The sequence below is a fragment of the Lupinus angustifolius genome, chromosome LG06 (assembly GCF_001865875.1).
Source record: "Lupinus angustifolius cultivar Tanjil chromosome LG06, LupAngTanjil_v1.0, whole genome shotgun sequence".
NCBI classification, from domain to species: Eukaryota; Viridiplantae; Streptophyta; class Magnoliopsida; order Fabales; family Fabaceae; genus Lupinus; species Lupinus angustifolius.
In genome coordinates, this window is record NC_032014.1 from 25313935 (window position 1) to 25330534 (window position 16600).

Genomic DNA, 16600 nt, shown 5'->3' on the forward strand with positions numbered 1-16600 from the left:
AGAGTTATCCAACTTAAAACTGATCAGAGTAATTCATTATTGTCTTTGAGTAACAGATTACCAGTTTTTAATAAAGTTGAGTAACCGATTACCCACTTGCTGTAATCGATTACTCTAAATCAAAATTAAATGCCTAGTGGACAGAATGTTTGGGTAATCGATTACCCACTGGTTGTAATCGATTACTGAGTGTTGTTTTATCAGATTTCAGATTTCAAAATGAAAGGTTTTCATCCCAAACGAAATGTCTTCACTCCAATATATTCCTACCTTTCATAGAGGCACAATGGGTGATTGGAAAATCTATTTAAAGGCGTTGAATCTCATATATAAACACACAACTCTCATACAAATTTCAAAAGCTCTTACACACATTCTGAAATTATTTTCTGCACTTTTGGCAACTAGTTCTTAAACTTTCAAAGTTGATTTTTCTGAAAAGTTGCTTAAAATAAAGTGTTTCAAGTTTACCAACTTATAAAGAGCATTATTACTAAGTATACAAAAGAGTTGATTGGATTGTAAGTTACATTATTTTCAAACTTGTAAAGGCAATTTCGTCATTGTTGTACATTCTTCATTATTATTGCAGAATACTTTCTCACTTGAAAATGTGATTTTCTAATAGTGAATAAGGATTAGGGAGTGTGTAAGGTACATAGAGTTCTCGGTGTGAGATATTGTAATTGCATCTCATAATATTTAGTGAAAAATTTCTTGTGCTGCAATAGTACTAGATGTAGCCTTCGATGAACAAGAATGTGAAGTATAAAAATCTTTGTGTATTCTCTTCTTCCTTATCTCTTTGATTATTTATTTGGTTTATTTCTGCATATATTTTCCGCTGCACTTTAACTCTTGATTTTGCAGAAAAAGTAGTCATAATTTTAAGTCAACTAATTCACTCTCTCTTAATTACAATCTCATTCTTACATTAATTGTAACAAAGCATTCTATAAATAGAATTTGTTAGTTGAATGGTTATTAGTTAACACAACACATTCACAGAAATAGGAAGCTTCTTCTTCCTCTTCTTTGTAAAACTTAGATTTGGCTTTCTTTTGATTCTAACTCTAACAGAATCAATAGTGAAACTAAATTAATTGTTTGTTGGTTTCATGACTAATTATTAAGTATATGGTATTCTAATATTAAATGATGGTAAAATTATAATGTTTTGCTTTCAAAAACCATGGCAGATAAGTAATCTTAATTAACTTTACTGATTTGTATTTCAATTAAAAATGTATTGAAGACGAAATGAAATAATATTTTAGACAAAATGGGGTGAATCTTATAATGCAAAAACCTTAAATATAGTATGTGTAATTTATTCTTAAAACAACAACCTTATAAATATAAAATACAAAAATTGATAACCAAAAAAAGAAGCATGAGATTTTGAGCACACAAATTCGTGATTTAGAGCCTAGAACTTTAGGAGGTAAATTCTTTTAAATATCTTTTTAAACTTTAGAGAGCTAAATAGTAATATCAGCACGGTAAGTTAAATAATTAAGAAGGAATGAAATTTTTATATTGGGAATTGTTTGTTTTAGCATTAACTTTGAAACGGTAATTATATCTAGGTAAATCAACTCTAATTGAAACTTGACTTATTACTTAACTTGATAAACTTAGTTTATAAACAAAATAGTTGAACTTTAACTAAAAAAAGTAGCCTATTAAATAAATGAATGAGTCAAACTTAACACAAAAATAGTCTGATTCATTATGTTTATGAGTTAACTCATATATATATATATATATATTTGTATATATATATTTGTATATATGTATGCGTATTAAATAAATAATCATCATTCGAGCTGATGAACTGAAACAATTAAATTAATGAGTTGAACTATATAATTCATGAACTCTTGACGAACCAAATCAATTCAAGTTAATGAGTCAAATCGAACAGTTCATGAATTTAAATCGAGCCAAATTCGAACAAAAAATATAGCTTGTTTCGAAATTAGGTCAATTGAGCTCATCATATCCTTATTATGGTAAATCGTTCACTCGGTTTCCATTTATTTCCAACATTAATGACTACCACATTTTTATTTACCGGTTTATCTTGATTTATCCTACCACGTCTTTATATATTGAAGTTTTTTTAGCAGTTTTTAAAATATATTGACATTTAGAAATTTAAAACTTCATTAACCATTATTCATCATATTGTTTTTGTCCCCAATTTTTTTCTTCCCATATGGTCTACCACTAACTCATATATTTTATTTAATAAATGATAGTAAATAAAATTATTTATCGTGATTATTTATTTTTTTTTCAATATTAATGTTAATAAAGTTCAAATGTATATCTAATTTTAGCTATATGTGGCTTAATTAGTATATCATTGATTGATTATTGATAAAATGTTAATAAAACTGGTTCCACGTGTTTTAATATTTTAATATATAGGTCAATAAAAACTTACGAAAATTAAATGTATAATTTATAATAAGAAAGAATTAATCTGGTTAATTATAGTATTATGAGTTATTTGAGTGAAAACATGCCAAATTTCTTATTTCTTCATTATTTCCTAATCCCTGTAAGAAAACATTAAACATCGATGTATAACGAATATATAAATAACCTATGGAGTACAAAGTCCACATGAAGTAGGAACATTGCTCCATAACATCTTCATGACACAGGACCAAGATAGTTTATTTATGACTTTCTTTGTCGCTATCTGTATTTGAACTTTCCTTTTGAATTAACTTATTTTATATTTAAAATGACTAATAAATTATAATTAAAAAACTGCTCAGAAAGCTTCTAATGTGCTAAGGAGCTTTCTAAAACATAATTTCTTAACAATTTACACGTAACTAAATAATAAATATACATTATACTAACTAGACAAAGAGAGAAAAATGCAACGGCCTGGTGATTCAAAAGCAAGCTTAGATAAAATAAACACAGGATTTCTTCACCATTATTATTAAGAGCCTTGAAAAGAGGTTAATTTGAAACCTACCCTGGGTTCCTTTTATCCTCATACTATAAAACACCCATGTAAATATGAGTATTCATACCATATATATCCCATATATCCATATGCACATTCTTAAAATATAAGATATTATACGTAAAATTTTGTAAAACATAATAAATATATTATTGTTGTGAAATTTTCAATAACAGACATATTTCTTAACAATTACTAAGTACAAAATAAAAATGAGATTGTCATAAGAAATCATTGTTGAATACTCACAAATATGAATAATATTACTTTTATCTTATCCATGGTCAACATTACACAATTACTTTTCCTCTTCTTTCTTTATACAATATACATATTTTATCTTTTTTCTCTCACTACAAATTTACTTAATAGATTGAATGTCATATATCTCTATTTTACTTAATTAATTGTATGCTATTATTTTAAGAATGTCTCGAAAATATCAATTTTATAATTTAGTTATTTTTCCAAAAATAAATTTCGATACTATATGATTATTTTTTTCAAAAAATAAATAGATATATGAATATGCATGACTAAGATATAAGAGTATTATGGATATGAGAAAAATATGGAGGTGTTGGTATTCAACATTGTTAAAGTCGTTTAGGGTACTGATATAGTGTTATAGTGGTTTATAACCAGTGGTTCAGTAATTAAACCTCATGATAGTTAAACTGGACATACCAGCTTATGTTTATATATATAAACCTATAACAAAAAAATCAAATAAGTCTCAAATTTATAATATATATTCATAATCTACTCAAAATTCATATAAACAAACAACTTTAAGTTTTTAACAAATTCAAAGTCTAAATTGCAAAACATATATCAATCCAAAAGTATAACTTAACAAACGCAAAATATAAATAAATGACACAAGTTCATAATTCACCCTACAAAACAAATAAATTTGGTGTTTTAACATTTAACACCAAGGAGTCAAAATTGTCTCATATCGAGATTCCATTTTTGCACCAAATCCTACATTCAGACAGTTGACTCTAATGTTACACAAATGTCACTAAGATTACACACCAGGAACCAAAATGATTAATTTAAGTAAGTCTGAAGAGTGGTTGGAAAGAGGGGTAACCATGTAATGAGTTTTTAACTTTTTAACTTTTAAAAAAAAAACAATATGTTTATAAACCAGCCGGTTTGATCAAATTCTGGTCGGTTCACTGGTTTTCAACCGGTTTTGATCAATTTTGATATTTGACTGGTTCAACATTCATATCATACCAGTTAGAGGTCCGATTTCCCAATTTTCCAATCAATCCGGTCGGCACTGTACAGTTTTTACATCACTTGTAGTCAATAGCATTATTGGATTCTTATGTTTATTCCAATGGGAAAAGGAGGAAAAGAAGAAATGGATAAACTTTCCACCAGCCCGAAAGGTCAAAAAGAAAATATCCCCCACCATCATTAATTGTCTCCATTCACCTTTAGCAAGTAGTGAGAAAGTGAGTGAATTTTAAAAGTTGTTTGATTGAAGAGAAAGAGAAAAGAAAGAAGGGAGAGAGAAACATGATATTTATTGTATAGACAATAATACCTATGTTATATTGTGTTTTTTCATTGCGGTAGGATTGTTGTTATTACTTTATAAAATTAAGGGTATAAGTGTAATTCCATAAATCTAAGAGAAGAAAAAATTTGAGATGAGACCCACCATACTTTTCTCTCTCTTTTCTACTTCCCTTGTCTACCAAAGGGTGGAAAAATGGAAACTCTCTCCTTACTCTCTCCTCTTGTTTTCTTTCCTCTTCAAGTATCCCAAACAAATGAAGGCGAACAAGCCCTTTTCTCTTTGATTTAAAATATATATATATAAGTTTGTCTTTTGGTTTCCTTGAGGATCAAACTTAGTTTCTTCCCCAAGGGTGATGTGTGCCTCTACAGCCAATATCAAGGTTAAAAAAAATGTTTGTGCAAGAGTTCTTTGTTAATCCATGTTTAACTACCTTTCCAAAAAATGGATAATCATATTTCCACTATTTCATCCAAATCATGTAGAATTGAGAAGAAAAAAAGTGTTTTTCTCACTCGTAAGTGATGAATGATGAGTGGTTCAACCCAATTGAGATCTTTTATCTCATTTCCCTATATCTAACCCAACATCATTAATAGGATTTTGATAAATATATATCAAATAAAAATTAAATTAATTTTTAAAGTTAATAGTATTACATCTTGTGGTACTTGATTAGTTGGAGATAGAAATTTTGGTATCTAGATCCTTTTCGGGAGTTATAAGAGAAACCATGATTTTATTAATTTTTAAATTAATTTATTAAAAAGCAACTTAAATTTTGAACTCTTAGATATGTTTTCTGCTATGTATTAGAAGGTTCAATATTGGACAGGATACTGAATCCTTATTTTGGCATAAATGATTTCTGTTGAACCATGCATAGGATAAGAATCAATGCCAATGAGAACATTATTTTTGCTCAAGGTGGCACCTTTGAAGACAAGTTAAGAATATAGCAAAGTTGCATCAAGCTCATAATGTCCTTGTCAAGGACAACATTGTCAAATGTTTGGACAATGTCTTCAAAAAAAAAAGTACCACTTTAGTTCCAAATAATAGTTTTGTTGTGATGTTCTAGTAAAATCCAAAACAAGCATCTTGAACCTTGGAAGAGCTTCTGAAGTGAAGGAATCAAACCAAAACATGAAAGACCTACAATGGGCACTACACACAATCAAATCCCAGAGCCAAAATCTGCACAGTGTTTCCTTTTACCTCTCACAACCAAGTTCAGGTTGTCACCAAGAAACAGAAAACTCCATAAAGATAAACATTTCCAAAGAAAATCTTTCATACTTCTCCAACCTCTTAACAACACTAGCAGCAACAAAATCTACATTGAGAAACTTGGAGTTCCACCAAGTTGAATGGGAACCACAGCAGGTAATAAACCTTGGCATGTTTCTAGGCAGTAACCTAAATGTAAAGCAAGTTGTTTTCAGAAGGAATAGATTCAATGGAAAAAGTGTAACACAGCTTTCTGACATTCTGAGGAGAAATAAAGGGATCAAAGAGATTATGATCTCAGAATCAGGTATTGGGTCTGTTGGAGCTGGATACATTGCTTCTGCTCTTATGATGAATCATAGTTTAGAGGAGCTTCAGATATGGGAAGATTCAATTGGTTCAAGGGGTGCTGAGGAGCTTTCTAAGATGATTGAAGTTAACCCAACTCTTAAATTGTTAACAATTTTTGACTCGAATGCCATCGCTGCTGCCCCTCTGATATCTGCAGTTTTGGCGAGGAACAGGAGTATGGAACTTCATGTTTGGAGTGGAGAAAAGGGAGAAAATAGTTCCAAGGTTGTAGAGTTTGTACCTGAGAATAGCACACTTAGAATTTACAAGCTTAACCTCTCAGGTACTTGCAGGGTAGCTTGCTCTCTAGGAATGAATTTAATGGTCAAGTCGCTTGACATGACCGGAGTTAAGATTAAATCCAGGTGTGCTAAGGAATTTAGATGGGTTTTAGAACAAAACCAGACCCTCAAAGAAGTCAACTTGTCCAGGACATGCCTCAAAGACAAGGGTGTTGTGTATGTTGCAGCCGGACTCTTTAAGAATCGTAGTCTACAAACCTTACATCTCACCGGAAATTGGTTCAGTGGGATAGGTGTGGAGCACCTACTTACCCCTCTGAGTAGATTTTCATCCCTACAAATGCAAGCCAATACAACCTTGAAGTGTGTTACTTTCGGAGGTGGGAAAACAAGAATAGGAAGGGATGGTCTGGCTGCGCTTATACAGATGCTAACAACCAATGAGAGTGTTCGGCAATTGGGGATACATGATGATGAGAGTTTGAGATCAGAAGACTTTGTTAAAATCTTCAAGAGTTTGGAGAAGAATGCTACTTTGAAGTGCTTATCTCTGCAAGGTTGCAAAGGTGTGCAGGGAGAGACATTGCTGCAGACAATTATGGAGACGCTGCAGATAAATCCTTGGATTGAAGATATTGATCTCTCCAGAACACCTTTGCATAATTCTGGAAAGACTCAAGGGATTTATCAAAGATTGGGACAGAATGAGAAGACCGAACCGGAAATTGATTTGCTTAAGGACATGCCACTAACACAGCCCAAGAGTTGCAGAGTTTTCTTTTGTGGGCAAGAATGTGCAGGTAATGTTGAATGTAATTTATTTCTTTAATGTTCTACAATTGATTGGTTTTATGAAACCCAATCTCAAAACTATGCAAGCGAAGTAATATCAAATTCATGAAACTAAATTAGGCTCCATTTTTTTTATTTAAACACAAGTTTATTGGAAATTTTAAGTTGATATGTGCATTTAAAGAATTGGTATTTGTGTACTGGTTTATTTATGTATTAGCACATTGATGTAATTGAATGTTCTAAGCATTTAGACATGCATGTACTTAGTGAGTGGAAACATTTACATTTGGGGTTAAGTTCATACTTCATTTTAAGGGTAGTCATCAAAAGGTATCACGTATGATTGTATGCATATAAATATTGTAATGGTTGTAATCTTCAAGTAAGAGAAGGAAAGTATAAGCCAAGAACTAGAGTAAAGCCAAAATTAGAAGAGTTTGAGCCTTTTTCTTTCTCTACAATCTTCTTTATTTCCTTCAAAGGTCATGTCAAATCTACTTGAGTCAAAGTTTAAGTTCATATTTTCAGGCAAAACCACACTTTGTCATTCAATATCACAAAACTTCTCTGCCTCGCTGGTTCCATACTTGGATCAAGTCAGAACAATAGTAAATCCATTAGAGCAGGCTGTTAAAACAGTAGGAATGAAGATAAAAACCTTCAAGGATGATGATATAAAGATTTCAATATGGAATCTTGCTGGTCAGCATGAGATTTTTTCCCTCCATGATCTTATGTTCCCAGGCCATGGGAGTGCGTCATTTTTCGTCATTGTGTCAAGTTTATTCAGGAAGTCGAGTAACCGAGAACTGAAATCCACAACTGAGATTGAAGAGGACCTGCAATATTGGCTAAGGTTCATTGTTTCCAACTCCAAAAGAGCAATACAACAATGCATGGTACCAAGTGTTGCTGTTGTTCTCACACACTTCGATAAAATCAATCAACCATCACAAAATTTGCAGCTCACCATAGACTCAATTCAGAGATTGAGAGACAAGTTCCAAGGCTTTGTTGATTTCTACCCAACTGTGTTCACAGTTGATGCAAGATCATCTGCATCAGTTAGTAAACTCACTCATCACATCCGAAAGACATGCAAGACAATTCTCCAAAGAGTACCGCGCGTTTATCAACTTTGCAATGATCTAATACAGATTTTATCGGACTGGAGATCTGAGAATTACAACAAGCCTGCAATGAAGTGGAAGGAGTTTTGTGAGCTATGCCAAGTTAAGGTTCCACCTCTGAGAATTCAATCAAGGCATGGTAATAAAGAGAAAGTGGAAACGAGGAGAAGAGCTATCGTTACATGTCTTCATCACATCGGTGAGGTGATTTATTTTGATGAGTTGGGGTTTCTAATTTTAGATTGTGAGTGGTTCTGTGGTGAAGCACTTGGGCAGCTCATAAAATTAAATGTTAGAAAGCCACATTCCTCGGAAAACAATGGCTTTATTAGCAGGAAGGAACTGGAGAAAATCTTAAGAGGAAGTTTACAAAGTCCAATTCCTGGTATTGGTTCAAAGGTGTTTGAGAACTTGGATCCTAGTGACCTTGTGAGGATGATGCTAAAACTTGAATTATGTTATGAGCAAGATCCATCCGATCCAAATTCTCTGTTGTTGTTTCCTTCCATTCTCGAAGAAGGAAGAGGAAAGCCTCAAAGATGGCTGCAAACCACATCAGACTGCCTTTATGTGGGGCGTCATCTTGAGTGTGACGATTCAAGCCACATGTTTCTTACTCCAGGATTCTTCCCTCGTTTACAGGCATGAGTTCCTTAGTTATACTCCCCTTTCTCCCTTCAGTATCACCATTGCATTTGTTCTTGCAACTTTTCTTTCTGAAATTGTTTTTTGCACTTGTATCTCAGTTTATCCAGTGTTGCCTATTTTTCTGATTATGCATAACCTAACTGAAATGAGGTTCACAGAATGCGAAAACAAAAACATAAAGAATGAATTGTTTTGAAAAGGATCATCATTCGGATCAAACGGCTTTGGTTAATTATTAAAACATGTCCTGCATAATATTCCTAGTTATATGCTATCTGTTAGTATTAACATGATTATCCTGCATATGACTAGTACACACAGAGGTAGCACTTACCTCCAATAATTTCATCCCCATGGGCCATGTAACAACCCATTTTTTACATATAGTTTATTTTTTATCTTCCCTCTAAGTCTTTAAGGCTAATATATCTAGGACTTTTCAGATTTTTCGTGTATATCATTTCCTAATTGAATTTTCACATTTGGCACCATAGGTGCACCTTCACAATAGAATAATGGATCTACAGAATCATCATGGAGCAACATACAGTCTTGAGAAGTACCTCATTTCAATCAGCATTAACGGAATCTACATCAGAGTAGAGCTTGGAGGACAGTTGGGTTACTATATTGACATTCTTGCATGCTCCACCAAAAACTTGACAGAAACTTTAAGAGTCATTCATCAACTTATAATCCCAGCAATCCAAAGCCTTTGCCATGGGATAACCATGACTGAATATGTCATAAGACCTGAATGCGTGCGAAATTTGACACCCCCTAGATACAGAAGAACTCAATTTTCTTTATTACAGCAACTGAAACAAGCACTACTCTCACTTCCAGCAGATAGCATGTATGATTATCAACACACATGGAATCAAGTCTTAGACTCAGGTTCGACGGGGTGGCTACCTCAAAGTTCTTAAAACTTGAGATTTTTTTATATATATTTTTTTGGAAAAACATGTAGACTTTTTCAACTTAACCCTCCTAAATGAAGTGCTATTCTAATTTAGATCTTCTAACTCCGCTCGTGCAGGTAGACCTATTCTCCAAGCTGGCTTTGATTTGGCACGAGACCTTTTATCCGATGATGACTTCAGGGAAGTACTGCGTCGAAGATATCATGACCTACACACTCTTGCTCAAGAGCTGCAAGTTCCAACAGAAAACAACCCTGATGAACAAGATCAATCTATAACCTTGAGCGACGAAGCTGAAAAAGTTGAGCCAAGCTTTGGGGGCATTGCAAAAGGGGTTGAAGCAGTTTTGCACAGACTCAAGATTATTGAACAAGAAATAAGAGACTTGAAGCAGGAAATCCAGGGGCTGAGATATTATGAACACAGGCTGCTTCTTGAGCTTCATCGAAAAGTGAACTACCTAGCAACCTTCAATGTTCAGGTTGAGGAGAGGAAAGTACCAAACATGTTATATTTTGTGAAAACAGAAAACTACTCAAGGAGACTAGTCACCACAATGCTTTCTGGAATGAATGCTCTCCGGCTTCACATGCTATGCGAATTCCGGGGACAAATGCATGTTGTTGAAAATCAGATGGGCTGTGAAATCATGCAAGTTGATAACAGTGCTGTGAAGGCTTTGGCTCCATACATGAAAGGTTTCATGAAGTTGATAACCTTAGCTCTTAAGATAGGAGCTCATGTTGCAGCTGGAATGGGAGAAATGATACCAGACTTGAGCAAGGAAGTGGCTCACTTAGCTGGCTCATCACTTCTTTATGGAGCAGCCGGGGCAGCCGCAGTTGGTATTGTAGGGGGGGCTGCCATTGGTTGTAGAAACCGGTCGATGGAAGGTTCAAGGGACATTCAACAAGACTTAAGAGCAGCACAGCAATGGGTAGTTGATTTCTTAAGGGAAAGGGGATGTTCCACTGGGAAGGATATTGCTGAAAAGTTTGGACTGTGGAGAGTGAGATACAGGGACAATGGTCAGATTTCATGGGTTTGTAGGAGGCACATGTATGAAAGGTCTACAGAGATAATTGAAGTGCCCATTTGAAACAGAAGACTTCCTTATTTCCATGTTAATTGAAGGCACATCTATGAACTTAATTTCCATGTTGATTGTTACTTCTATATTGTGTTTATTTTCCACCATAAATTTAACATATATTTAAGTTGTTTGATTTGTTCCAAGATATGAACTCTTAACCGGTTGGAGGTGAAAGAAACTTTGAAAATGATGGATAATGATAAATTTGTTGGAGTGTTAGACCAAATAGTATACCTATGAAAACTGAAGGTTTTGGGATAACAAGACATTAGTTGGTTTACAAAGTTGTTTAATGATATTACAAAGTCTAAGAAAATATGATACGAGTGTAGGAGAAACATTTCAATCTCTATCTATAAGAACAAGGAAAAATACAAAATTGTGCAAACTATAAAGGAGTTAAACTCGTGAGTTATACTATGAAGTTGTGGGAGAGAATAACTGAGTTGAGGTTGTTGAGACAAATGATATGCATCATTGAAAATCAAATTTTTTTTTATGTTAGGGAGGTCGACAATAGAGGATATATACTTGTTACGGTGAGTAATAGAGAGATACTCAAAGAGAAAGATGGACTTGCACGTATTTTTTATAGATTTGAAGAAGGTGTATGATAAGGTTTCTAGAAAGATATTGTGAAAAACTCTAGAGATGAAATGTGTTTAAGTTACCTATATTTGAACAATCAATGGTATATATGATAGGGTCAAGACTAGTATGAAAACACACGATGAAGTCTTAGAAATTTTATCTATTGCCATAGGATTACACTAATGGTCAACATTGAGTCTGTATTTGTTTTCACTGGTATTGGATGTGCTTATAGAGCATATCCAATAATCAATGTCATAATTCATGTTTTTTGGGAAAAAAGTTTGAGTAACTCCTTCTATAGAAAAGATGATAAATTACACCAAGAAAAAGCAGGCGAAACAATTAGGAAAGATATAGAGATTAATGTTTTCTCAATAAACATATTTATGATATAACATTGCATAATTCAAACCATGTAGCTGAAAGGACATATGAGATTAATTAAGAGTAAAGACGAATAATGCAAAGTTGCTGAACCAGGACAAATATAAATATTGGTTGACTGATAAATATCCATGATGGTGAATGTATGAGGTTTTCCATGTGAAATAGAAGAAAGCAACGTCTCTAAAATCTGCATTTAGATACTTTAGCCTTTCACCATGTGAATGTGGGACCATCTTATCACTAGTGATTGATTACACACAAAATCAACATTTTGTATGATGAAATCCAATTTCACAATTATTGCCATTCAAATCAAAAGAACAATAATAAAAGAAGGTAACACAGAAAAGTTCATGTAGTAGTTAAGAATTAAGATAGTCACAAAGCTTGTGAAAGTACAAAGTTAAAATTCCATGTAATCTACAACATTTGAAGAAATACAGAACAAACCACACTGGATGATAGTACATTAATTCACTTCACTACTGATATCAGTTTTCATACTAAAAGCTATAGTCACCAGACCTTATTCCCTTGAACAAAGGGCAGCAAAAGCTCAGAAGAAAGCTCTACTCCCATAAAACACACGGGAGCTAGCGTTCTTTGGTGACTGTAGTTTCTGATCAGTGCTTGAGTTTCCTGAACTAGTTGCTTCGGCCGCAATGTCCATAGGAAGTTTCATTTTTGCTAATGATTCAGTAAATTGCTGCATGCTTTTCATGTACATGTCTACTATCTCCTGCTGCACCACTTTTGGCTCTGGATCAATGTTCACAGTCACAATAGGCTTGGGGAATGAGTCACTAGGCACCCCATTTGATGAATTATTCTCCCCATCTTTAACATCCACATTTTTTACCTCTATGGTGCTCGAAACTTCTTGCTGAGTCGGACACTTAGAAGCAGCAACAGCAGCAGCAACAGAGGATTCTGAGCTTGCACCCACAGAAGTTGAAGAAACACCATTTGTTGAGTCACTGCTTAGTGGAGAGTCAACCTTAGGAGGTTGAACAGATTCAATGCTCCACGTTGAGAAGCAATTGACGAGCTGAACACCTGCTTCAGAACTTTGATTCTCAGAGCTATCAGAGCACTGAGTCTCCTCACAAGGAATGCCACAATATTCCGAAACCATCAAGTGGTCTTCATTTAAAATTTTAGGATCTGGGAACTCAATTTTATCCAAATCCCTGGTCAGTGATGCAGATGGTTCTGTGACCTGCACGGCGACATGTTTGTCAACCTCAGTTGGCATTGCAGAAATTTCCATAACATCAGGTGAAGCACCAGTATAAGCAAGAGATAATTGAACAAAGCCTACAGGAGAATGGAACAAATCATTTGAAGAAAGTGAGAACTCTTTCTCCAGTTTTCCATTATGGGTTAGTACCTCAGACAAAGGTACCAAAGCAAAACCAAGTAACTGATCTTCAAGATAATTCTTCACCCGGCTCAGCATCCATATCTCACATTTGAGAGAAGACTCAACAGTCCCAACATCGATACTAAGACTCTCGTTAAACACGGGGTTCCGACCTCCTCCATTGATAGTCTTGGTGGACACAGTATTGTCAGGGTTACTAGTGAGGAAGATCTTCGCATAAACATCTTGCTTATGGTATATGCAGATGTTATGAATGTCCCTTGCCTGATGTATGTAAACACCAAGCACACCAATGAACTCATTCTCATTTGACATGACAATTTCCTTTCCATTGACTTCAATGTCCTTAGATAAAGGGATAGAGCTTTGTGTGAAAATATCAGACTTGTGCTTCTCATCCTCACTAAAAGCTGAGTTCTTAAATGGTGACACAACATATTGTAGAGAATCCATGCTGATATCACAGTCACTAAGACCTGACAAAACACAAGAGAATCAACTCAAGTCACCTAAGTTAAAGCCAAACTCCAAAATTAACTCAGAAAAAGACACACCATTCAAAAACAATTCTCTAATTTTGGCAGAGAACTACGAATTGGTTCTCTCATACCAATTCATGATTCATTTAAAGAACGAATCAAATTTTAACCTACAGTAAGTAAAAGAAAAGAAGAATAATTGCTAATGCACACTCATTTACATGAGTGGGTTACAACAAACAAGAAAAAATTTTATTTTTGGGTATTTTTTCCATGGTGAAACAAAAGTTGATTCAAACTATAAAAAGCAACACTAAAAACGACTATGCAGAGAGCTATAAAAACCCTACCGAATATACCTCTAACATACCAGTATTTGACAGGGTAACGTACCACGTAACTGTACTTATACAACCAACTATCAGTAGGTGACTATGATACACACAGATTATTATTAAAACTTAAAATCCCAAAAACCATAAAGAAGTTGTAGATCAAGTACCATCTGAACAACCTGGTACTAGTTGATACAACACAAATTTAACTAATCCAGTACCACATCCAGCAAAACATAAACTTAAGAAGTTCCAAAAAAAGAAACAGACTTCACTGGCAGTAAAATAACACAGAAAAAAAGCAATAACACATTAAAAGGCCACACTCAACCCCAAAACTTGAGAAACAGGAAGGAAGCTTCAACTTGAATAGTATTTGAGAAGGAGAAACAAATGGAGCAAGCAGAACATAAAGCCCAAAAATTGGAACTTTACAGTGAACTACTCAAATACCCAGAATAAGCAAGCTTAAAAAAGCAAGAAAAACAAAAGGGTAGTGCGAAATTTTCACCAGATTCCAATAAAGCTACCAACTTCATTACTTGTTCTAAAGCACAGAAACACTTTGAACAAAGAGCACAGCGACCAGGGTCGTGTATCACAGAATTCTAAAATAGTCAGAAATTGTTGTTGGGCATTTACCTACCTTTGTCTCGAAAGTCAAAGTGGAATCTGTGAATAGTGTGGCTCTAATTCCACAGAAACAGTTCGTGAATCGAGGTAGAGTTGCAGAAACAAGGGGGAAAGGTAGGGAAGTTGTATATAGGAAAAGGGTGGTTCTGGCTGATCAGAAATAAGAAATGTTTCAGGAGCTGTGGGGAACCTATAATAGTGTGAGTGTGTGGAGTACAGTATAGGATGAGTATGAAGTCTAAGCAGAGACAGAAATTTTCGGGATTAGTAATAATAATATAATCGTTGTGATGCTTTGGATTCTTTTATGGCAAAATGGCTATAGAAAATATCCTCCTGTCCGCTCCACTTCTTCCTTCAATATTAGAGGGAAAAGTGAGACTTATTACTTATTTTATGAGGAAAGAAGTTTAAAATTTTATTGGGATAAAATTTAAGTTACTTATTCCTATTTATAGAAGATGTAAAATTAAAGGAGTTTATATACATTTTTTCTTTTATTAAAGTGAGCTTTTTTTTTATGTAATGGAACATCATTGTATAAGTATGTTATTTTATGTATTAAAATTTTAATTATTAATTACTTTTTCGTCGTATGAAATGACATATTTTATGTGGTATTATCTTTTTTTAATTATAGTTGAGAAGTTGATTTAGTTAATATTAACTTTTTTTACCTTTTTTATTTAACAAAATTATTTTTGAGAACATGATTCGAGCTATGTAGATATCTCAAAGTTTATACTTTTTTTATTTCATTGAAAAATCAATTTGAGCTAAATTGATTTCTTAATGTTGGTTTTTAATATATTTTTAAATTTTGTTTTCATGTAATTTTCCTTTTATGATTTAGTGGGCAATAGTTGTTTTGTGGACAAATAAATGTCCATGTACTAGAATAAGATCATCTAGGGATTTTTCTTTTAGTTTTAAGAATTAAAATATAATCTAATTATAAATAAAATAGATACAAATGTTAATACATTTTATTCTTTCTTTAATTATTAGAGTATATTTTCTCCCATAGAAGTCTAAGTCCCTTGTACTTGTACAAGACATATTACTTATCAATGTCGAATAAATAGTTGAAATTAAAGCACTTATCAAGTGATGCAATTCATGCATCCAACAATGCTTTAGAAACTTGCATAAATTAATTTGTATAAGGATTATTAGTTCAAGGTCCATTTTCTGAAAGCCAGCAATATATAGATTGATTTATCTCCAATTCAAGGCATTTTTTTGTCTTCTAATGTACATCTACATGACCCACAAAATAACTCATCTGTTACCAACTCTCCCCATGTGGACATCCTACACCTCAAGTTCAAAAACTACAACCTCCTACTTCCAAAATTGATTTATTTGCTACATTTAGGACTGTATTTTTAACAATTTGTTTGATGTGAATGTTGATATCCATGCAGCAGCAAAAGCCTATTTTCATAGTCCATTCTCATATCTTCACCACAAACTTGCTACCACTACCAACAAGACGTTGATTTAGTAGTATAAGGTTTCACTAGATTCTAAAAAAAATCAAAAGATTAAATATTTGATTCCTGTAAGAGACACTTGTTGGAAGGACAATCACACACCCTGAAAGGAATTAGATCTTTATCCATAAGGTAAAGAGATATCATTGATAGTACCACAGAAAACATAAAATTGTTACTACTTATTCAATGGGTAACTTTATGAGCAAGCTCTCAAAACAAATCGCTAAATTTGATTTATGTCAGGCTATAATGCATGGTAATACATGTATGCCACAATCAAATGAACAACAGGGTGGGGGGCTGACTACCAACTATAAGAATATGGTCCTTGAAGAGGATGAA

At 33.4% G+C, this 16600-nt stretch overlaps 2 protein-coding genes across 6 annotated transcripts; one reads left to right on the forward strand and one right to left on the reverse strand.

Annotated features, from left to right (window-relative positions):
* LOC109350323 (protein TORNADO 1) lies at positions 5416–11080 on the forward strand. The gene is made up of 4 exons (XM_019591555.1): positions 5416–7155; positions 7679–8922; positions 9423–9825; positions 9971–11080. The coding sequence occupies exons 1-4, from the start codon at positions 5679–5681 to the stop codon at positions 10951–10953; spliced, it is 4107 nt and encodes a 1368-aa protein (XP_019447100.1). The 5' UTR covers positions 5416–5678; the 3' UTR covers positions 10954–11080.
* LOC109350324 lies at positions 12260–15018 on the reverse strand. Of its 5 annotated transcripts, XM_019591557.1 has the most exons (3): positions 14638–14703; positions 12472–13788; positions 12260–12435 (listed from the first exon to the last, which is right to left on the reverse strand). In XM_019591557.1, exons 1-2 carry the CDS (start codon positions 14663–14665, stop codon positions 12485–12487), a joined length of 1332 nt encoding a protein of 443 aa, XP_019447102.1. In that variant the 5' UTR covers positions 14666–14703; the 3' UTR covers positions 12260–12435; positions 12472–12484. The 5 variants fall into 5 exon arrangements, with proteins under 5 accessions (XP_019447102.1, XP_019447103.1, XP_019447104.1 ...); XM_019591558.1 differs by lacking the exon at positions 14638–14703 and adding an exon at positions 14758–15018 and having other exon boundaries at positions 12260–13776; XM_019591559.1 differs by lacking the exon at positions 14638–14703 and adding an exon at positions 14771–15017 and having other exon boundaries at positions 12260–13787.

Coding starts and splice junctions, on each gene's coding strand:
- LOC109350323 (XM_019591555.1), top strand. CDS start 5,679: ATGAAAGACCTACAATGGGCACTACACACAATCAAATCCCAGAGCCAA. Junction 7,156..7,678: donor TTGTGGGCAAGAATGTGCAG/GTAATGTTGAAT, acceptor TCATATTTTCAG/GCAAAACCACACTTTGTCAT. Junction 8,923..9,422: donor GATTCTTCCCTCGTTTACAG/GCATGAGTTCCT, acceptor TTGGCACCATAG/GTGCACCTTCACAATAGAAT.
- LOC109350324 (XM_019591557.1), bottom strand. CDS start 14,665: ATGAAGTTGGTAGCTTTATTGGAATCTG. Junction 13,789..14,637: donor GGTAGCTTTATTGGAATCTG/GTGAAAATTTCG, acceptor GTGTTTTGTCAG/GTCTTAGTGACTGTGATATC.